Below are 23490 nucleotides of genomic sequence, written 5' to 3' on the forward strand. Positions count from 1 at the left end.
ACAGTGACCAGTATTCACTACATTAAACCCCCCCTGCACACACAGAGAGCACAGTGACCGGTATTCACTACATTAACCCCCCCTACACACACAGATGTTATTGTGACCGGTATTCACTACATTAAACCCCCCCCCCCCCCCCTAAACACACAGATGTTATTGTGACCGGTATTCACTACATTAAACCCCCCCTACACACTCAGATGTTATTGTGACCGGTATTCACTACATTAAACCCCCCCCTAAACACACAGATGTTATTGTGACCGGTATTCACGACATTAACCCCCCCCTACACACTCAGATGTTATTGTGACCGGTATTCACTACATTAAAACCCCCCTACACACTCAGATGTTATTGTGACCGGTATTCACTACATTAAACCCCCCCTAAACACACAGATGTTATTGTGACCGGTATTCACTACATTAAACCCCCCCTAAACACACAGATGTTATTGTGACCGGTATTCACTACATTAAACCCCCCCTAAACACACAGATGTTATTGTGACTGGTATTCACTACATTAAACCCCCCCTAAACACACAGATGTTATTGTGACCGGTATTCACTACATTAAAACCCCCCTACACACAGATGTTATTGTGACCGGTATTCACTACATTAACCCCCCCCCCCCCCCTAAACACACAGATGTTATTGTGACTGGTATTCACTACATTAAACCCCCCCTAAACACACAGATGTTATTGTGACCGGTATTCACTACATTAAACCCCTCCTAAACACACAGATGTTATTGTGACCGGTATTCACTACATTAAACCCCCCCCCTACACACACAGATGTTATTGTGACCGGTATTCACTACATTAAACCCCCCCCCTACACACACAGATGTTATTGTGACCGGTATTCACTACATTAAACCCCCTCTACAGACTCAGAAGTTATTGTGACCGGTATTCACTACATTAACCCCCCCCCCCCCTAAACACACAGATGTTATTGTGACTGGTATTCACTACATTAAACCCCCCCTAAACACACAGATGTTATTGTGACCGGTATTCACTACATTAAACCCCCCCTAAACACACAGATGTTATTGTGACCGGTATTCACTACATTAAACCCCCCCCCTACACACACAGATGTTATTGTGACCGGTATTCACTACATTAAACCCCCCCCCCCTACACACACAGATGTTATTGTGACCGGTATTCACTACATTAAACCCCCTCTACAGACTCAGAAGTTATTGTGACCGGTATTCACTACATTAACCCCCCCCCCCCCCTAAACACACAGATGTTATTGTGACTGGTATTCACTACATTAAACCCCCCCCCTACACACACAGATGTTATTGTGACCGGTATTCACTACATTAAACCCCCTCTACACACTCAGAAGTTATTGTGACCGGTATTCACTACATTAACACCCCCCCCCCCCCCCCCCCCCCCCCCCCCTAAACACACAGATGTTATTGTGACCGGTATTCACTACATTAAACCCCCCTACACACTCAGATGTTATTGTGACCGGTATTCACTACATTAACTGGCTGCTGTACTGTAGCATGAAAAGCTTTCTCGCATGAGCTGCCTGTGAGGCCTGCAGCACTTTTCACTCTAATTGCTATTTATTGAGAGTATGTGGGGCACCAGCACAGAGAGTTGATGTTGCTGCTGCTGTGGGGTGTGTATGTGTGCGTGTGTGTGTTTGCATGCGTGCGTGTATGTAGAGGGGGGTGGGGTGTTACAGCAGAAAGGACCCAGGCCATGTGACGCCTAACCCCCCCCCCCCCCCCCCTCCTCGATCTCCCAGGGGCACCAGCTGTCATGGCTGGGACAGTCCACAGACCTTGTCTCACACACACACACACCACTATGATGGAAGCACAGATAAGCTCCCCTGGTAGGGAAAGTACACACTCAATCCTTCGTCTACTACTCTAAGCACCACTGTCACTATCACTGACACTGTGACCCACTCCATCACTCTGTCCTGTCAGCCTGGGAGGATATAGAGGAGATAACGTGTTTGACTCCATCTATACATCTGTAAATCAATCCGAATTCAACCTCAAGGCATGTACATCATTCAAGAATCCTACTCACTGCATTGTAAAGCATTCAACTTCAGTGTGTTAAATGTCTGAACACCAGCTGTCAACATGTTTTTCATGGCCATATTGCATAAACTTGGATTATTAACCAAACTTCAGATAAAATGTCACTGTCACTATATTACAACTCAGGCATTTAAAACAACATAGTTGTTATTTACCAATGAATTTGCTTTGTCTGTTCAAGTCTTGATTTTTAAATTGCAATGCAATTTAAGTTCCACACATTCTTTAAGCCAGTCTGGACAGACTATCTTTATCCTCTGCCTACGGAGCATTTGTGTCACGAATCCCTCCGAAGATGGTGCCTCTTCCTGTTCGGGGGGCGCTCGGCGGTCGTCGTCGCCGGCCTACTAGCTGCCATCGATTCCCTTTCCTTTTGTTTCTGTTAGTTGGGTCTAATTGGTTACACCTGTTTTGAGTTTAGTTTTGTTAGTAGGCTATTTAAGGGCACTAGGCCCGCCGGTTATTGTGCGGGCTTGTTCTCTGTTTTATGGTGTTGGTTGATTAGTGTGATCTCTATTTTTCCTGACAGTTTTAGTCCTGTTTATTTGGACGGGTTGTATCATGCGCCCTTGTGTTTTCCATGTCCGTTTTTCCGCTGTCATTGGAATAAAAGATCCACGTACGGAACTACCTGCTCTCTGCGCTTGACTCCTCCACCCACCATTCATAGAAGTCATAACAATTTGTTTTGCTCCAGTCTGACCAGAACAGAATCAAGTCAACAGAACATGTCTACAGCCAGGCACTAAACAGTCAAGATGATTGTATTTAAACAAGGAGTAAAAAACCTGGGCATCGCACTAATCACCAAGCTCTAATCACTAATCACTAATCACCAAGCACTAATCACTAATCACTAAGCTCTAATCACTAAGCTCTAATCACTAAGCACAGTTTCATGAAATTAGCGTTTTCCTATCTTATATGAAATCCTCTGTTTTAACTACAAACAACTTATGCAAAAGCAAACGTCACCCATAGGTCAACACAGAGAATTAGGTCCCCAGTCAAATAATATGTAAAATCAAAAGGATATGAAAATCCTTAGGCCACTACTGGTGAGAGTGTGGAGGCAAAGATTACAGCATTAGTAAACAGAGCAGTGCTACTGAAAACAACACACATACACACACTGACTGCCATGGCAAAGGACTAAAGTATTTCATAATAGACACCTCAAACTCCGAGCAAACGGACTGATTTATTTCCCTCTATCGCCAGCCACTGTAGACATAGAAAGCTTAACATTAATATTCATTTTCCCAACTAATATAATATAAAAGGGCCTCTGAGCAAAGTTTGTTAAACCGAGCAGTGAAAGAAAACAACAAAATGGCTGAGAGGGATGACGAAGCCATGTGTGCATCCCAAACGGCACCCTACTATGTATTTACTGCACTACTAACCAGGGCCCATAGGCACTAGATAGGGAATAGGGTGCCATTTGGGACATAGATATGTCTCTGAGTCAAATGCTGCAAACTAACTCAGCATGCATCACCATCACCTCTAGTCTGTTTATGCCTCTAGAAGAGAGAGTACTACCGTCCAAGCACCGCTATTTCTACAGAGTTATCTGTGGGTGTAGGAGAGTGCTCCCTCTCCCTGGGTGAGCCAGGGTTAGTCACTACAGAGCTCTTAGTCAGGTCTTCCTTCAAGGGGGTCTCTCGTCTGACCTTAATGGGACTCCCTGGTTACAGACATCAATTGTGTTGGTAAACAGCTGAGGGATTGGGCTCGAGAAATGTAACCAAACAAATATTTTTAAAACATTGACAGAAATTCACTGCAGGCCTACCTGTACTGCTGCTGGTGGTGCTTCTACTGAAGCTCAGCGTAGAGGTGGGTAGAGACCCAGTAGCTGGTGCCGGAGCCTCCCCATTGTTCATCTGTTTGACCCTCTTCAGGTGGGATCTCCCGTTGTAGTGCACCTGGGCCTGAGCCTGGGAGTTCAGCTGGATGTTACACACCTCACACATTGAGTAGAACAGCTTCTTCTTCTCCTGCTGCTGTAGGTCCATGTTTATCTGACCCTGGCCGTTGGTGGTAGGCTCCATCCCTGTGAGCTGATTCAGCTCCAGACAGCCTCCGAACGGAAAGGCCATCCGGCCATGCTCTATGAAGTGGGCCGGACTGAGCGGTGTCTTCATACCTGCAGAAAACAATGACAACAGTGGATTAGAATGACAGACTTTGCTACTGGAAAGCAAGCATGGTGCAGGCACGCACACTTGCCCGCACACACATGGACAGACGGACAGACGGACACACACACTCACTCACGTACAAAACACACATACACAGCCATGGCAAATACTCACATCCTCCTTGTAACATCACTCTCCAATTAAACATAAATAAATTGATGTTTAGGCTACATTCTACAGATTGTAAAATACAGTGCTGAATCAGGGTCTCCCTCTCCTGTGGAAGCAACAGACAACTGTGACTGTGTTAGAGGAGCAGTAGACACTAAGCGGGTGTCTGATTCTGAATCTCTATTCTTTCCTGTTGTAGAGCTAGAACTCAGCTCCACCTCTGATAGTGTAGCTATACTGTCTGACAGTCTGGTGCCACAGCATCATTCAGCCTCTCTACCTGTGGAGCTGGGATGGGGCCGGGGCGAGGCTGCTGTCCAGACCTGGGTTCAAATAGTATAAGAAATCATTCAAATATTTGGTCTGCACTTGATTGAGCTTGACTGACACGATGGAACCAATGGAATAGTCTACAGACTGCAATCCCTGCCTATCTGGCACTCCAGGGCAGGCTCAAAGAAACGCTGAAAGTATTCGAGAGATTTTGAATACTATGTGAATACAGCTTTGCTGGTAAGTGACCTCCTGTGCCCATCTGTTTCCCTCGCGCTGTGTGTGTGTATGTGTGCCCTCACAGAGGAAGCAGAGGGGGATAGAGCCCAATTCACATGTCCACTGCCCATGGGTGTTACACAACCCTCAATTGCAGCACAGACACGGGACGGAACATACGACAGAGCGGGCAGTCTCTCAATCCCCAGACACGACAAAACAACCCATCAGCTTAGATCCACATTTGAAGCTAAATATTTAAAATGGTGAATTGTGTTTATATCCCCATCCAATCCAGACACAGCAACACACAGCATACATTTACGTCTATCAGCATTCAAAGCTGAAATATTTCAACTAGGTGAAGTGAATTTTATCCCCATATAGTATTACATTTGTCATGGTTGATTAATGAGTTGCAACTCTGGACATCGCAGCGGTACTACAGCTCCGGAGTGCTGACATAGGCAACGAGAGGATGAAAAATGTCTTGCTGTATTGAACTGGGAATTACTGTATACCTAAAACCCACAAAATATCCCTTTGTAAGCGCAAAGAAAATAATTTACGTTCAAATTAATACTGCATTTTCAGCAGCAAATCTTTGCAAATGTTTGCAAATCTAAACATACTATACTTCTTGTATGGTATCTGGCCAGGCACAAGGGTCATCTGTATCCATGGATATGATGTCTGGATGAAAAGGAAAAGCAGCAGAAGCTTCTGATTGACCGAAATTCTGATTGACCGGAACTTCCCCTTTCAGTAGCTTCCTGTGTATGATACTGTATGGTTACGTCCAAAATAGCACCCTATTCCCTATTGGTCAAAAGTAATGCACTATATTGGACATAGGGTGCCATTTGGGACACAGCCTGTGTCTGTGAGGCTGTAATGAATAGGAAGGCTGTATTATGAGGGTGAAGTATTCGTGCAGTGTGGCCATGTTACGTGTCCCTCTCACTGGACAGTAAAATAATCCGTCTTACACACATGCACACACACACACGCACACACACACACACACACAATCCCTCTGACACAGACTGGGTAATCTCTATGGGCAGCTGCAGGCCTCTAATACTGACAGATAAACTTCCTTCACAAACTTCCTCAGGGCTCAGTGCTGTGGCCATTCAGCTTAATTTATTACCAACCCCTTCCCTCAGCATACTTTTCATTTTACACCACAGTCAAGTAAGCAAGGCAAACACAGCTAAAATGATCACCATTCAATAGGTTGTGTAAATATCCCGAACTTTCTCTGTAAAAGCAAAGTTGGTGTATTCAGTGGCTTGGCCTAGTTAGATGAAGTAAGGAGAACACACTGAGAAGGAAGGGATGCTGCAGTGCTTTGTTGGGGCTGACTCTGTGGAAAGATATTGTGTGTGTGTGTGTGTGTGTGTGTGTGTGTGTGCCCCCCCTAACAGATGAGATTACCAGAGAGAGCAGTGTTCCTTGCTGCAGGGTCGAGGAAAGAGACAGATCTGACTGAGTGTGAGGTCCTACATGGTCATTCCATCAGAGACATGGGGCCACGGAGCTAGGGGACCAAGGAGGGCAAGGAAGACAGGGAGCTGGGAGAGCTAAAAGGGGACAGGAGGCCAGACTGAGTTAGTGGACCAAGGAGGGCCAGGAAGACAGGGAGTTGGGGGAGCTAAAGGGGGACATGGGGCCAGACGGAGCTAGGGGCCCAAGAGTACCAGGAAGACAGGGAGCTAATGGAACTAAAGGGGGACAGGGGTCCAGACGGAGCTAGGTGCCCAAGAGTACCGGGAAGACAGGGAGCTAAAGGGGGACAGGGGGCCAGACGGAGCTAGGGGCCCAAGAGTACCAGGAAGACAGGGAGCTGGGGGAGCTAAAGGGGGACAGGGGGCCAGACGGAGCTAGGGGCCCAAGACTACCAGGAAGACAGGGAGCTAATGGAACTAAAGGGGGACAGGGGTCCAGACGGAGCTAGGTGCCCAAGAGTACCGGGAAGACAGGGAGCTGAGGGAGCTAAAGGGGGACAGGGGGCCAGACGGAGCTAGGGGCCCAAGAGTACCAGGAAGACAGGGAGCTGGGGGAGCTAAAGGGGGACAGGGGGGCTGATGGAGCTAGGGGACCACAGAGGGCTAGGAAGACAGAGGAACCGTGGAACCGGACCGTGGATCGTCGCCGGAGGCTACGGACCGTGGATCGTTGCCGGAGGAACCAGACCGTGGATCGTTGCCAGAGGAACCAGACCGTGGATCGTCGCCGGAGGAACCGGGCCATGGATCGTCGCCGGAGGCTCCAGACTGGGAACCCTCGCAGGTGGTTCTGGACTGGGATCCACCGCTGGAGGCTCTAGGCTGGGAACCACCACTGGAGGCTCTGGACTGCAGACCGTCGCTGGAGGCTCTGGACTGCAGACCGTCGCTGGAGGCTCTGGACTGTAGACCGTCGCTGGAGGCTCTGGACTGCAGACCGTCGCTGGAGGCTCTGGACTGTAGACCGTCGCTGGAGGCTCTGGACTGCCGACCGTTGCTAGAGACTCTGGACTGCAGAATGTCGCTGGAGACCCCGGACCTTGGATCGTCTCTGGAGGCTCTGGGCCATGAATCATCACTAGAGACTCCGGGCCATGGATCATCACTGGAGGCTTCGGGCCATGGATCAATACTGGAGGGACCGGGCCATGGATCATCACTGGAGGCTCCGGGTCATGGATCATCACAGGAGGCTTCGGGCCATGGATCATTACTGGAGGCTTCGGGCCATGGATCATTACTGGAGGCTCCAGGCCATGGATCATAACTGGAGGCTCCGGGCCATGGATCACCACTGGAGGCTTCGGGCGATGGATCATCACTGGTGGTACCGGGCTGGTGACACGCACCTCAGGACGAGCGCGAGGAGCAGGCACAGGACGTACTGGACTGGGGAGGCACACTGGAGGCCTGATGCGTGGTGCCGGTACAGGTGGCACCGGGCTGGTGACACGCACCTCAGGGCGAGTGCGCTGAGGAAGCACAGGACGTACTGGACTGAGGAGGCACACTGGAGGCCTGATGCGTGGGACCGGCACAGATTGCACCGGACTGGTGTGTGTAGGGGACTCCGGACCGTAGATCATCTTCAGGGACTCCGGACCGTAGATTGTAGCCGGAGACTCCGGACCGTAGATCGTCGCCGGAGGCTCCAGACTGGGAACCCTCGCAGGAGGCTCTGGACTGGGAACCCCTGCTGGAGGCTCTAGGCTGGAAAACCCCGCTGGAGGCTCTAGGCTGCAGGCGTTGCTGAAGGCTCTGGACCGCCGACCGTAGCTGGAGGCTCTGGACTGCCGACCGTCGCTGGAGACTCTAGACTGCAGACCGTCGCTGGAGACTCTAGACTGCAGACCGTTGCAGGAGACTCCGGACCTTGGATCGTCTCTGAAGGCTCTGGGCCATGAATCATCACTGGAGGCTCCGGGCCATGGATCATCACTGGAGGCTCCGGGCCATGGATCATCACTGGAGGCTACGGGCCATGGATCATCACTGGTGACACACACCTAAGGACGAGCGCGACGAGCAGGCACAGGACGTACTGGACTGGGGAGGCGCACTGGAGGCCTGATGCGTGGGGCCGGTACAAGTGGCACCGGGCTGGTGACACGCACCTCAGGGCGAGTGTGGGGAGGTAGCACAGGACGTACTGGGCTGTGGGGGTGTATATCAGGGCGAGTGCGGGGAGGAGACACAGAACATACCGGACTGGGGAGGTGCACTGGAGGCCCGATGCGTGGGACTGGCACAGATTGCACCGGACTGATGACACGCTCTTCCAAACGCCTACATTGCTGCATACTCCTCGCAAACTCCATTCTTCGGTATCCCTCCTCGCACTGTTCTATTGAATCCCAGGCGGACTCTAGCACTCTCCCTGGGTTGACCGACCACCTCTCTACCTCCTCCCAGATTGTCTCTGGTTCACACCTCGGCACCGCCGTCCACCCTGTGTGTCCACCCCGTGTGTCCACCCCGTGTGTCCACCCCGTGTGCTGTCCTTTGGGCTGTCTTTGTGGCCGCCGCTGTTGTCGCTGTTACTCCTTCGCTGCCTCCGCCTGCTTCCACGGCAGGCTTCTGTCTCCTGCCATGATTTCGTCCCACGTCCAGGATGTCCTCCACTCCTCCTGGGCACGCTGCTTGGTCTGTGGGTGGTGGGATCTTCTGTCACATTCGTTGAAATTAGCGGACCAAGGCGCTTTGTGCATAGAGTTCCACATGTTATTAAAATGAAACTCACCAACAAAGGCAATAAACAGCAAACAATACGTAACGACTGGAGTGCTCACAGGCACTACACAAAAACAAGATTCCACAAACTAAGGTGGGAAAAAATGCTGCCTAAGTATGATCCCCAATCAAAGACAACGATAGACAGCTGCCTCTGATTGGGAACCATACCCGGCCAACAAAGAAATAGAAAAACTAGAATGCCCACCCAAATCACACCACGACCTAACCAAATAGAGAAATAAAAAGGCTCTCTAGCAACTAGGAAATGGGCCTACTACAACTTAAAATGGTACTCCACTCCCTGAGTATTTTGAGTTATTGGTATGGCATCGCATTGGTATTATAACAATCCTTACGACATCAACTACCATGTCATAATCTTTATACTTCCTTTTTGAACCAAGTAAAGATGTTCAGCCTGATAATGCATCCGTTTCAAATCCTAAGGGGGTTCAGAAAAATAATACATCCTATAAGGGCATGTCCGTTTGTCAAAAGTCATAATTCAGCAGGCTACAAATAATGTAGTACACAAGAGATGTATCTGAGGTGGAGTCAATCATTAATCAGCCCGACACTGTCTCTGCGTCCCAAATTGTACCCTATTCCTTACATAGTGCAGTACTTTTGATCAGGGACATATGGGCCTTCGCCAAAATCAATGCACTACGTAGGAAATAGTGTATAAATGTCCTGTCTGTAGCATTAAGGGAGGCCTACTGTACTATCAGTGTTGCATTCCTTCCCCACTCTCCCCACACTCTTTTGTCCAGGTTGCATCTCTAGAGCTCCATGGCAGATAGAGTGCTCTGCTCTTACTCTTCCCTGCTCCCACTCTCCCCTGAAGCTCTGAAGGTCCTACAGTACACAATACACAATACAGAGGGAAAGCCATCACTATGGCCTAAAGCACTGTAGGCCTAATGCACTGTGTAGGACTCTCAGCTATGTCCTACAGCACAGGGGAAACCCTTAGCTGTGTTGGCCCTAATGCACTGTAGGCCTAATACTAATGGAAATGGAAACAGGCAAGTGAGTAATCCTGGACGTTTCCAGGCCCAGTCAGTGGTGGAGGTCCTGCCTCCACAGTGCACACACCAACAGCATAACACTATACTGATCTGGCCTCCACACTGCACACACCAACAACATAACACTATACTGATCTGGCCTCCACTACACACACCAACAACATAACACTATACTGATCTGGCCTCCACTACACACACCAACAACATAACACTATACTGATCTGGCCTCCACACTGCACACACCAACAACATAACACTATACTGATCTGGCCTCCACTATACACACCAACAACATAACACTATACTGATCTGGCCTCCACTACACACACCAACAACATAACACTATACTGATCTGGCCTCCACAGCGCACACACCAACAAGATAACACTATGCTGATCTGGCCTCCACAATGCACATACCAACAACATAACACTATACTGATCTGGCCTCCACTACACACACCAACAACATAACACTATACTGATCTGGCCTCCACTACACACACCAACAACATAACACTATACTGATCTGGTCTCCACAGCGCACACACCAACAAAATAACACTATGCTGATCTGGCCTCCACAATGCACATACCAACAACATAACACTATACTGATCTGGCCTCCACAATGCACACACAAACAACATAACACTATACTGATCTGTTTGAATGGAATTTATAAGTCTCTTTGACATACCACTGACATGAAATGGGGGGAGAATTATCTTTCAGAGAAGTATAATAACAACAGGCAAAAAAATGGAGATGGTATGCCGAGTTACAGTACATCACGCCACTCTGCAGCTAGTTCCTAGAAATACACTATTTGACAGAATCTCTCTCTCTCTCTATCTCAATGCTTATCTGAGGGTGTGTGGCAGATGACACAGGATGTTTATGTGTTTTGAAAGATGCGGAGAAGAGAACTCAGAACACACACATTCGGGAAATTATCAATAGCTTAGATCAACTTCAATCCTGACTGTTTGTTTTCCTCTTCACCCCAGAGATCCCCCAGAAGCCCTCAGAGAGACTCTCTAGTGTCTGAGTCACAGCTGGTGTCAGATGTACTCTTCAATAAGAGATCCGAGATGTGGACACATGGCAGGTTCTTAGAGGGCCACTACACACACACAAACACACACATAAACACACACAAAAACAAACACAAACACAAACATAGCAGGTCTTACAGGGACATCCTGTCAGCTTAGAGAACAAAGCAGGTGCAAAGCCCCAAAACAAAACCCAGCACTACAGATAAAGAGAAGATTTCCAAGCAATCTATCTGTCATTCATTTGCCTTGAGGGCTGCTTTCCAATACAATCTAGAATGGTTCTTAAAGGGGGTTTCTAGAGAGGGGGTTTCCTATCCCATTGTAATGCCTAGTGGGGAGGTTTCCTATCCCATTTTAATAGCTAGTGACGGGGGTTCCTATCCCATTGTAATTCCAAGCGAGTGTGTTTCCCATCCCATTGTAATTCCTAGTGAGGGGGTTCCTATTCCATTGTAATGTCTAGCGAGGGGGTTTTCAATCGCATTATAATGTCTAGCGAGGGGGTTTCCTATCCCATTGTAAACAAGCTAAGCGTCAGTATAGAGACAAGGTAGAATGTCAATTCAACGGCTCAGACACAAGAGGTATGTGGCAGGGTCTACAGTCAATCACGGATTACAAAAAGAAAACCAGCCCCGTCACGGACCAGGATGTCTTGCTCCCAGGCAGACTAAATAACTTTTTTGCCCGCTTTAAGGACAATACAGTGCCACTGACACGGCCCGCAACTAAAACATGCGGACTCCCCTTCACTGCAGCCGACGTGAGGAAAACATTTAAACGTGTCAACCCTCGCAGGGCTGCAGGCCCAGACGGCATCCCCAGCCACGCCCTCAGAGCATGCGCAGACCAGCTGGCTGGTGTGTTTACGGACATATTCAATCAATCCCTATCCCAGTCTGTTGTTCCCACATGCTTCAAGAGGGCCACCATTGTTCCTGTTCCCAAGAAAGCTAAGGTAACTGAGCTAAACGACTACCGCCCCGTAGCACTCACTTCCGTCATCATGAAGTGCTTTGAGAGACTAGTCAAGGACCATATACCCTCCACCCTACCTGACACCCTAGACCCACTCCAATTTGCTTCCCGCCCAAATAGGTCCACAGACGATGCAATCTCAACCACACTGCACACTGCCCTAACCCATCTGGACAAGAGGAATACCTATGTGAGAATGCTGTTCATCGACTACAGCTCGGCATTTAACACCATAGTGCCCTCCAAGCTCGTCATCAAGCTCGAGACCCTGGGTCTCGACCCCGCCCTGTGCAACTGGGTTCTGGACTTCCTGACGGGCCGCCCCCAGGTGGTAAGGGTAGGCAACAACATTTCCACCCCGCTGATCCTCAACACTGGGGCCCCACAAGGGTGCGTTCTGAGCCCTCTCCTGTACTCCCTGTTCACCCACGACTGCGTGGCCACGCACGCCTCCAACTCAATCATCAAGTTTGCGGACGACACAACAGTGGTAGGCTTGATTACCAACAACGACGAGACGGCCTACAGGGAGGAGGTGAGGGCCCTCGGAGTGTGGTGTCAGGAAAATAACCTCACACTCAACGTCAACAAAACTAAGGAGATTATTGTGGACTTCAGGAATCAACAGAGGGAACACCCCCCTATCCACATCAATGGAACAGTAGTGGAGAGGGTAGTAAGTTTTAAGTTCCTCGGCGTACACATCACAGACAAACTGAATTGGTCCACCCACACAGACAGCATCGTGAAGAAGGCGCAGCAGCGCCTCTTCAACCTCAGGAGGCTGAAGAAATTTGGCTTGTCACCAAAAGCACTCACAAACTTCTACAGATGCACAATCGAGAGCATCCTGTCGGGCTGTATCACCGCCTGGTACGGCAACTGCTCCGCCCACAACCGTAAGGCTCTCCAGAGGGTAGTGAGGTCTGCACAACGCATCACCGGGGGCAAACTACCTGCCCTCCAGGACACCTACACCACCCGATGTCACAGGAAGGCCATAAAGATCATCAAGGACAACAACCACCCGAGCCACTGCCTGTTCACCCCGCTATCATCCAGAAGGCCAGGTCAGTACAGGTGCATCAAAGCTGGGACCGAGAGACTGAAAAACAGCTTCTATCTCAAGGCCATCAGACTGTTAAACAGCCACCACTAACATTGAGTGGCTGCTGCCAACACACTGACTCAACTCCAGCCACTTTAATAATGGGAATTGATGGGAAATTATGTAGAATATATCACTAGCCACTTTAAACAATGCTACCTAATATAATGTTTACATACCCTACATTATTCATCTCATATGTACAGTGCCTTGCGAAAGTATTCGGCCCCCTTGAACTTTGCGACCTTTTGCCACATTTCAGGCTTCAAACATAAAGATATAAAACTGTATTTTTTTTGTGAAGAATCAACAACAAGTGGGACACAATCATGAAGTGGAACGACATTTATTGGATATTTCAAACTTTTTTAACAAATCAAAAACTGAAAAATTGGGCGTGCAAAATTATTCAGCCCCTTTACTTTCAGTGCAGCAAACTCTCTCCAGAAGTTCAGTGAGGATCTCTGAATGATCCAATGGAGACTCTGTCCATAGGCCAACAATCAGTCGTATATTGCACAAATCTGGCCTTTATGGAAGAGTGGCAAGAAGAAAGCCATTTCTTAAAGATATCCATAAAAAGTGTTGTTTAAAGTTTGCCACAAGCCACCTGGGAGACACACCAAACATGTGGAAGAAGGTGCTCTGGTCAGATGAAACCAAAATTGAACTTTTTGGCAACAATGCAAAACGTTATGTTTGGCGTAAAAGCAACACAGCTCATCACCCTGACCACACCATCCCTACTGTCAAACATGGTGGTGGCAGCATCATGGTTTGGGCCTGCTTTTCTTCAGCAGGGACAGGGAAGATGGTTAAAATTGATGGGAAGATGGATGGAGCCAAATACAGGACCATTCTGGAAGAAAACCTGATGGATTCTGCAAAAAAAAAAAAAAAAAAAAAAAAAAAAAGACCTGAGACTGGGACGGAGATTTGTCTTCCAACAAGACAATGATCCAAAACATAAAGCAAAATCTACAATGGAATGGTTCAAAAATAAACATATCCAGGTGTTAGAATGGCCAAGTCAAAGTCCAGACCTGAATCCAATCGAGAATCTGTGGAAAGAACTGAAAACTGCTGTTCACAAATTATCTCCATCCAACCTCACTGAGCTCGAGCTGTTTTGCAAGGAGGAATGGGAAAAAATTTCAGTCTCTCGATGTGCAAAACTGATAGAGACATACCCCAAGTGACTTACAGCTGTAATCGCAGCAAAAGGTGGCGCTACAAGTAGTGTACACAGAGTTGCAGATGTTATTGCAGATGCAGAGAAATGCTTGTGATTCTAGCTCCAACAGCAACACAAAACAACACATGCATAATCCAAAAAGTAAAAAGAAAGAAATGACGAAATATCAGAATAAGCAATGTCAGAATATACACTGAGTATACAAAACAGTAAGACCTTTCCATAACATAGACAGACCAGGTGAAAGCTATGATCCCTTATTGATGTCACTTGTTAAATCCACTTCAATCAGCGTAGATGAAGGGGAGGAGACATGTCAAAGAAGCCTTGAGAGAATTGAGACATGGATTCTGTATGAGTGCCATTGAGAGCGTGAATGGGCAAGACAAAATATTTAAGTGCCTCTGAATGGGTAATGGCAGTAGGTGCCAGACGCACCAGTTTGTGTAAAGAACTGCAATGCCGCTGGGTTTTTCATGATCAACAGTTTCCCATGTGTATCAAGAATGGTCAACCACCCAAAGAACATCCAGCCAACTTGACACAACTGCGATAGTCATTAGAGTCAACTTGGGCCAAGCATCCCTGTGTCACGCTTTAGACACCTTGTAGAGTCCCTGTAGTAGTTATATATGATGAGCCATGACTTGAATACAGTATATACATACAGTTGACGTCGGAGGTTTACATACACCTTAGCCAAATACATTTAAACTCAGTTTCACAATTCCTGACATTTAATCCAAGTAAAAATCTTAGGTCAGTTAGGATCACCACTTAATTTTAAGAATGTGAAATGTCAGAATAATAGTAGAGAGAAGGACTTATTTCAGCTTTTACTTCTTTCTTTCATCACATTCCCAGTGGGTCAGAAGTTAACATACACTCAATTAGTATTTGGTAGCATTGCCTTTAAATTGTTTAACTTGGGTCAAACGTTTCGGGTAGCCTTTCACAAGCTTCCCACAATAAGTTGGGTGAATTTTGGCCCATTCCTCCTGATGGAGCTGGTGTAACTGAGTCAGGTTTGTAGGCCTCCTTCCTCGCACATGCTTTTTCAGTTCTGCCCACAAACCTTCTATGAGATTGAGGTCAGGGCTTTGTGATGGCCACTCCAATACCTTGACTTTGTTGTCCTTAAGCCATTTTGCCACAACTTAGGAAGTATGCTTGGGGTCATTGTCCATTTGGAAGACCGATTTGCAACCAAGCTTCCTGATTGATGTCTTGAGATGTTCCTTCAATATATCCACATCATTTTCCTTCCTCATGATGCCATCTATTTTGTGAAGTGCACCAGTCTCTCCTGCAGCAAAAGCACCCCAACAACATGATGCTGCCACCCCGTGCTTCACGGTTGGGATGGTGTTATTTGGCTTGCAAGCCTCCCCTTTTTTCCTCCAAACATTATGGTGGCCATAACGATGGTCATTATGGCCAAACAGTTCTATTTTTGTTTCATCAGACCAGAGGACATTTCTCTAAAAAATACGATATTTGTCCCCATGTGCAGTTGCAAACCGTAGTCTGGCTTTTTATGGCAGGTTTGGAGCAGTGGCTTATTCCTCGCTGAGCGGCCTTTTAGTTTATGTTGATATAGGACTCGATTTACTGTGGATATAGATACTTTTGTACCTGTTTCCTCCAGCATCTTCACAAGGTCCTTTGCTGTTGTTCTGGGATTGATTTGCACTTTTCTCACCAAAGTGCGTTCATCTCTAGGAGACAGAACGCGCCTCCTTCCTGAGCGGTATGATGGCTGCAAAGTCCCATGGTGTTTATACTTGCATACAATTGTTTGTACAGATGAACATGGTACCTTCAGGCATTTGGAAATGAGTCCCAAGGATGAACCAGACTTGTGGAGGTCTCCAATTTATTTTCTTAGGTCTTTGCTGATTTCTTTTAATTTTTGATTTCTTTTTGATTTGATTTTATTTTTGTCAAGCAAAGAAGCACTGAGATTGAAGGTAGGCCTTTAAATACATCAACAGGTACACCTCCAATTGACTCAAATGATGTCAATTAGCCTATCAGAGGCTTCTAAAGCCATGACATAATTTTCTGGAATTTTCCAAACTGTTTAAAGGCACAGTCAATTTAGTGTTTGTAAACTTCTGACCCACTGGAATTGTGATCTTTATAAGTGAAATAATCTGTCTGTAAACAATTATTGGAAAAATTACTTTGTGTCATGCACAAAGTAGATGTCCTAACCGACTTGCCAAAACTATCGTTTGTTTTAACTAGAAATTTGTGGAGTGATTGAAAAACGAGTTTTAATGCTTCCAACCTAAGTGTATGTAAACTTCCGACTTCAACTGTATTAAGTGGGTAAAACAGTATGTAAACATTATTAAAGTGACCAGTGTTCAATGACTGTATGTACTGTATGTAGGGCAAAGCAGTTTCTAAGGTGCAGGGCAGGGTTCTAGGTGGAGGTTGGCTACTGATGACTGTTTAACAGACTGATGGCCTGGAGATAAACATCCCTCTCTTACATATCCCATGTAATGCATGCCTCAAATCCAATTTGAGACTTCATTCTGGTGTTTGGTCTCAAAGATTCAGGCTTTCGTGTTTCCACCTATGAACATCGGACGAACATTTTTTTAATATGGAATACATTAACTGTCTGAAAAGGTACATGACTTCCTAAACTACACAATTATGTCAGTTCCTCCCGAGCTTTACCTTGGTGTTTTATGAAAACAGCAGTACATGTATTTGAGTGATGATTTCAATCTGGGTAGCCTTAATGGAAAGCATGACCATTAGCCTCAGTGCACATCAACAGCAGAGCAGACACCAACTCACTGATTCCCACCTTTTTCAGGTTTGCGTGGGCAAGGTCGTTGAGGATTCATGTAGGCCTAGATGGAAATAGTACAACTAAAACCGATGTTCTAAAAAGTGATGTTCAGGTTCTGTGGAAACATGAGGACATTTTCCCGGTAGACTTTGCCATGGATTGCATGGTATGTACTGTATGCTGCCAAGTGTTAAAAAGTAAGCTATAAAAATCACAGAAACTTCGACAGTGGCAAGTTGCATCACATTGACTGAAACCCGTCACTATTCTGAATTTGAGGAAGACAGAAATACTCTCTCCTCCCCTCCCTTCATTACATTCTTTGAAGAGAGGAAGTCCATCCACTGGCTAGGCTGGTACAGCCTGGATTGAGTACACAGTTACATCACTGCTTATGACATAATGATTTACGCACTAAGCTTGTTTCTGCCTAATATAATCTTATATAATCAGCTAAATGCATGAGATCACTAGGCATTGAACATCAACCCGTGTTTGGTCGTACAGTGCATTGTTTCAGACAAAGTTATCCTCTCATCTATGCATGGCAGAGTCAGGCTTTCTAAACCCCTGTTCAGATTTCCATCAGGACTCAGGTTTAGTGTAGGAAGGCATTTGATCACAGGTTACAAGCTGTTAAAAGCTGTTTGGTCTAGAATCAGAGGTTAATACAATGTGAACAGAGCTCAATGACCTGTGGTGGATTTGTAGTCTGGTCTAGTCTGAGTTAGTCTGACATTAACACAATGGATACATATCCCACAGAGCCAGATTACATGTCAAAGGTTTCACACTAATGGAACAAATGTTTTATGTAACCACATTTGGAGCCATACGGGATGATTCCAATGTTTAAGCAAGAATATCAAACTCTCTGTCTCCCACAGTGTTTTCTTGCTTGATTTATAATGGCCCGCTGTGGGTTCCTCTATAGCACCCAGTAGCACTGGATTTGCCACCGCGTCTAATGACATATGTGTGCAATGAGTTCCATTTCATAGTCACACAGACATTCACCTTGAACAAAGTCATCCATCCTGTGAATAAGTATCAATATATAATGGTACTATGAGCTATTTACTGGTTGTCTAGAACGATGACGCCACACTTTGTTGCCAAGTTCTGTGTACTAGTCACAGTGACATAAAAGTTGAGAGTGAGTAAGAGAAAGAGAGAGAGAAACGGAGGGAGAGAGAGAAAGTGAGAGGCCTGCCTGTAAGCTGTGAGGACCATATGGCTTGGTGCTAGGCAATAAAGCCACAGAGGTTAAGGGGCAGCTTATTAACATGAGAGGCACATAACCATAACCCACCACAGACAGGAGTGGAATGTGACACTATTACTAAGAACAGAAAGAGGAACAACATTAAGATAGGTTGTTTGGCCTAAGAAAGAGAAAGCACTCTCATTAAGAGTAGAGAAAGTGACTCTCCAGTCATGTTCAAACTTTTCTCTTCATTCCTGACAACTTCAGGCTGTTCGCCCAAGCAGCTGACTAACCTAACCAAGAGGGCAAAGCATTTCCATTTGCTTTCTGACAGGTTGGAAATCAGACTTGTTTCTCTGAATTATTTTCCTCCCCCTGAGAACACCTGAAAGTCATAGTGCCCAGTAGGCCCAGTAATTGCCTGGGCAGCCCTGCCAGCCTGTCTGTCAGAGTAGCATTCTAGAGGACGACAAGGACCAAGTCAGGCGATCCGAGTTAACATCATGGATGGCTGTGTCCCATAACATGCTCTGATCACACTGCATGTCTCAAATGGGACACATTCCTCCTGGTGGCAGGATTGTGGTGGTGGCAGGTTGGTGGTGGTGGCAGGGTGGGGGTGCCAAGGTTGTGGTGGTAGGGTAGTGGAGGTGGCAGGTTGGTAGTGGCAGTGTGGTGGCAATGTGGTGGGGTGGTGGTAACAGGGGTGGTGATGGCATGGTGGTGGTGGTAGGGTGGTGGAGGCAGGGTGTTGGTGGTGGTGAAAGGGTAGTGGTGGTGGTGGCAGGGTGGTGGTGGCATGGTGGTGGTTGCAGGGTTGTGCTGGGGGTTGTGCTGGTGGTGACAGGGTTGTGGTGGCGGTGGCAGGGTGGTGGTGCTGGTGGCAGGGTGGGGGTGGTGACAGGGTGGTGGTAGTGGTTGGGGTGGTGGTGGCCGGGTGGTGATGAGGGTGGAGGTGGTGGTGGTCTCAGAGTGGTGGGGGTGGTGGTGGTGTTGGAAGGGTGTTGGTGGTGGTGACAACTTGGGGGGGGGGGGGGGGGGGGTGTCATGGTGGTGGTGGCAGCGTGGTGGTGGGGTTGATGGTGGTGGCAGGGTTGTAGTGGTAGTGGTAGGGTGGTGATGGTAGTGTGGGGGGTGGTGGTGGCATGGTGGTGGTGGTGGCAGGGTGGTGGTGGGGGTGGTGGTGGAAACCATATTTCTATGGAAAAAAATCGGTCAGTCAGTTGTGCTCCAAACACAAAGGCACATGGAACAAAAGAAGAGACCAGTGCACAGTATGCTGCAAACCAGTTACCCATCTAGGACAATACAGTGAATACAACTAATCCTACCACTACTGATATTACTATAGATTAGAGAACAGACTACTGCTCAGGGAACAGAGCAGCTCTCAGATGGTAACAGACCAGCTCTCAGCAGGTGCCTGGAGAAGCATGCGTCAGAGCTACTGAATCAGGGACAGGCCAAGAACAAGCCACTAGGAGAGTGTGCCATGTGCTGTGCATGTTTTGGCAAAACATTATAAGCTTGGGTTGACCTTTTATAATGAACTGGCTGGCTTCCACCAACGATGCAGGTGTAAGGAAGCCAATTTACTGAGAACTACAATGGCTTTAAAAAAAGATGACAACACAGTCAGGATAGCAGCAAAATAACAAAAGGTTAAGGACACTATTCATGTGCTGCCTTGTCCTGAGTCCTGCCACAATTTATTTACAGAGATGAAGGAGCAGGACGAACACTGTGTGGAAAGTGAGAGTGAACTAACAGAGTTACAGGAGATTAAACAGACAGCAAACAACTGAATGTGTACACCACCACCAAATGCAAATACTGGAAAAAGCTACATTTCAAATACTGGGAGAAAATGTGGGAGAATACCAGGAATGTACATAATCAGTTATCACACATAAATATCAATGGTATGCTGTGTCAGAGAATTAAATAGAACAGTGTATTATCTATCTCTACGGTATGTGCTGTGTTTCCTCAGTGTCACAACAGTAGGGTCAGAAGTGGGGAAACCGATCACTCACAGTCTGTGACATAATGTAATACACTATGCTCATATTTTGTGTACTGAAGAGACCCAGTGGATTAGAGATGATGAAAGGTCACAAGCGATTTACTATCACGGTAGCTAGCTACATCGTTACACCACAAAATGGAGGGAAAGGCAGAATGATGGGGGAGGAAATTATTTTCAATATCATAACCGTGCTTTAGAGATGTTGAGCCGGACAGCTGTTACACATTCAGGATTATGATTATTTAACCTCACAATTATCTCTGGGTTAGTAATCCTAATCTGGCCTGGACCAATCAACTCACAGCCTTTACCATGCCTGGCTGTTAACCTACATGCTGGGCCCTTTGTGCTAGAATTTAAACATCCCTGCAATCAGATTACGTCTAATATAACTGACTTGCATCCTCACTCACTGGATAGATTATCCCTAAGAACCAGACAGGTTACAAGTGTTGTTCAGTGAGATCTGTGTAGTATTGTATGGCATAGCTGGTTGTGATGTAAGTGTGGGGTCAGTTGGGGGATGAGGTAGGTTTCGCCCTAGCACTACACAGCGGATTGAACTAATCAAAGCTTGATGATGACTTGGTAATTTGACGTGCGCCCAGGGGGTCCCCAGAAGTGAGTTTGGGAAACCCTGCTGTAGCTATAGACTTCTAGCCACTACATTTGTGACTGCCCTGCTGCCACACTTTGCACTGCACTTTGATTCAAAGTAGACAAATGGAATGAAAAAGGGAAAATAAAGCCTCGTAAAATATTAAGCCATAACATTGAGAGTAAAAAATTAAACAGAATATCCCAGGCTAGTCATATACAACAGAATTAAAGGCTATTCTGGCTGTAGTGATTTCAGACGTGATTTATGTGTGATTGTGTGATTTCTGTCAGGCCCAGAGATAATGACAACATTTGCAAAGAGGAAGGAGGTGCAGTGCGCCATTCACCATTACTACAATTCCCATTTACATAGTGGAACCATAAAAATTCAACAGCAATGCACTTCGGGTAATGGACGTCTTCATGATCCCTGTAATATTACTCCCAGACAGAAACACCTACCTGAGGCTGAGGGTAGAGAAGGAGGGCAGGCTAGGGGAATTAGAATTATACCATTATGCTACCCTCTGTAGCCGACTAGCCATACGGGACAATCGATGCCTCCAAATTGCACCCTATTCCCTTTATAGAGCACTACTTTGACCAGGGCCCTCTGTACTATATAGGGAATAGGGTGTCATTTGAGACACAGCCTACAGTATGTTAAACTCTATTTAAACCCCTCTGTGGTACACTTGCCATAAGGGAGTATGTTTAATGTACAGAATTGAATGTTTCTATAAAAAGGCCTTTTCTATTGACCCAGTGCAGATGTTAGGGACCTGGTTAATGTGGTGTGTTTCCTATAACCTCAATTGTGTGTGTGTCCTGCCCTGCATGGCTCTGTGGTGTCAGTGTTAAAAGGATTAGAGGTGCTGTAATGTTTCCCAGCTGTAACTGAGTCAACACCCTCTCTTTCCCAAGTTTGATGAAGCTGTAAAATTATCACATTTAGATTCAATATTCAAATGAACCATCAATTTGCTTCCCACATGCATTCCCATGTGGAATCTGTCTGGCACTCACACGTCTTTCTCTCTCTCTCTCTCTCTCTCTCTCTCTCTCTCTCTCCATACAAATTATTCTACATGTAACTTAATGCCTACTTTGGCAGAAACCCCCCTTTTTAATGCATTTTAACTTTGAGCCTTGCTGATTTTCACTCCTTCTCTCTTGCACGGGTTTTACAGAGTGAATCCATTATATTTACATTTACATCCTAGTCACTTGGCAGACGCTCTTATCCATAGCGACTTACAATTAGGGCATTTATCTTAAAATAGCTGGGTGAGAAAGCAACACATCACAATCGTATCAAGTAAAATTCCCCTCAACAAAGTATTTAACAGCAAAGTAATTTAAGATACTCTTCAAAGAGGTAGGGTTTCAGACGTAGGGGTGGGAGGGACAAGAGACCAGAGGTGGCAGAATGGAATGCTCAGGTTCGGGTGTATGGTTTAAGCATAGCCTGAATGTAAGGAGGGGCATTTCCCCTTGTTCTCAAACTGGGGTACGCGCAATGCCTGTCGGGGGTACGCCAAATAAAAATGTGATCCACATTTAAACCGTATTTATACAACATTTTCAAACAGTACATTTATATTTTCCAATGGGGCTATACATTTGGGTGAGGTTTTTTCTCGCCTGAGTAGCCTCGTTTCACAGCCAAAAATAAAACTAAACCATCTAGTTTTCAGTGAAATAACAACATAATGTCAAATACATATGGCTGGGACAGTGCTGGGGGAAAAGGCCAAAAAAACTATACAGACAATGCCTTCATCAAACGACACATCAGTGACATGGCAGGAGATGTTTCGAAACAATTACTGCTTCGCATACAAGCCAGTGAATTATATGATTTACAGCTGGATGAGTCAACAGATGTGGCGGACCTGGCACAGCTCCTGGTATATGTCCGTTATGTTTATGGGGGGTCAATTAAGGAAGACATCCTCTTCTGCAAACCACTGGAAACCAGGACAACATGAGAGGATATGTTTAAAGTACTGGACAGCTTTGTGACATCAAATGGACTTTGGTGGTCAAGATGTGTTGTACTGATGCCGCAAAAGCCATGACAGGGTGTAACGGCCGTTGTTGGTGGAAGAAGGTGTGGACCAATGCGCAGCGTGGTAAGTGTCCATATTTTTTTTCAATAAATTGTACACTGAACAAAAACAACAAAGTGAACGAACGAAACCGAAACAATTCTGTCTGGTGCAGAATACAAACACTCAACAGAAAATAATCACCCACAACTCAAGGGTGAAAACAGGCTGCCTAAATATGGTTCTCAATCAGGGA

The 23490-nt window shown here is 46.5% G+C and overlaps 1 protein-coding gene across 2 annotated transcripts in view; it reads right to left on the reverse strand.

Moving 5' to 3' along the window:
- LOC110520312 (zinc finger protein 385B) overlaps positions 1-23490 on the reverse strand; it is a 156995-nt gene that overhangs the window by 121534 nt on the left and 11971 nt on the right. Inside the window, exons 1-2 of one of the 2 annotated variants that reach the window (XM_036974820.1) lie at positions 4431-4659; positions 3908-4261 (exon numbers count right to left, since the gene is read on the reverse strand). In XM_036974820.1, coding sequence (XP_036830715.1) covers positions 3908-4261; positions 4431-4464 — 388 coding nt within the window. In that variant the 5' untranslated portion in view covers positions 4465-4659. Of the gene's footprint in view, positions 1-3907; positions 4262-4430; positions 4660-23490 lie in introns of those variants that run through there. The other variant, XM_036974819.1, reaches the window with a different exon arrangement.

Source organism: Oncorhynchus mykiss, chromosome 3 (genome assembly GCF_013265735.2).
Source record: "Oncorhynchus mykiss isolate Arlee chromosome 3, USDA_OmykA_1.1, whole genome shotgun sequence".
NCBI lineage: Eukaryota > Metazoa > Chordata > Actinopteri > Salmoniformes > Salmonidae > Oncorhynchus > Oncorhynchus mykiss.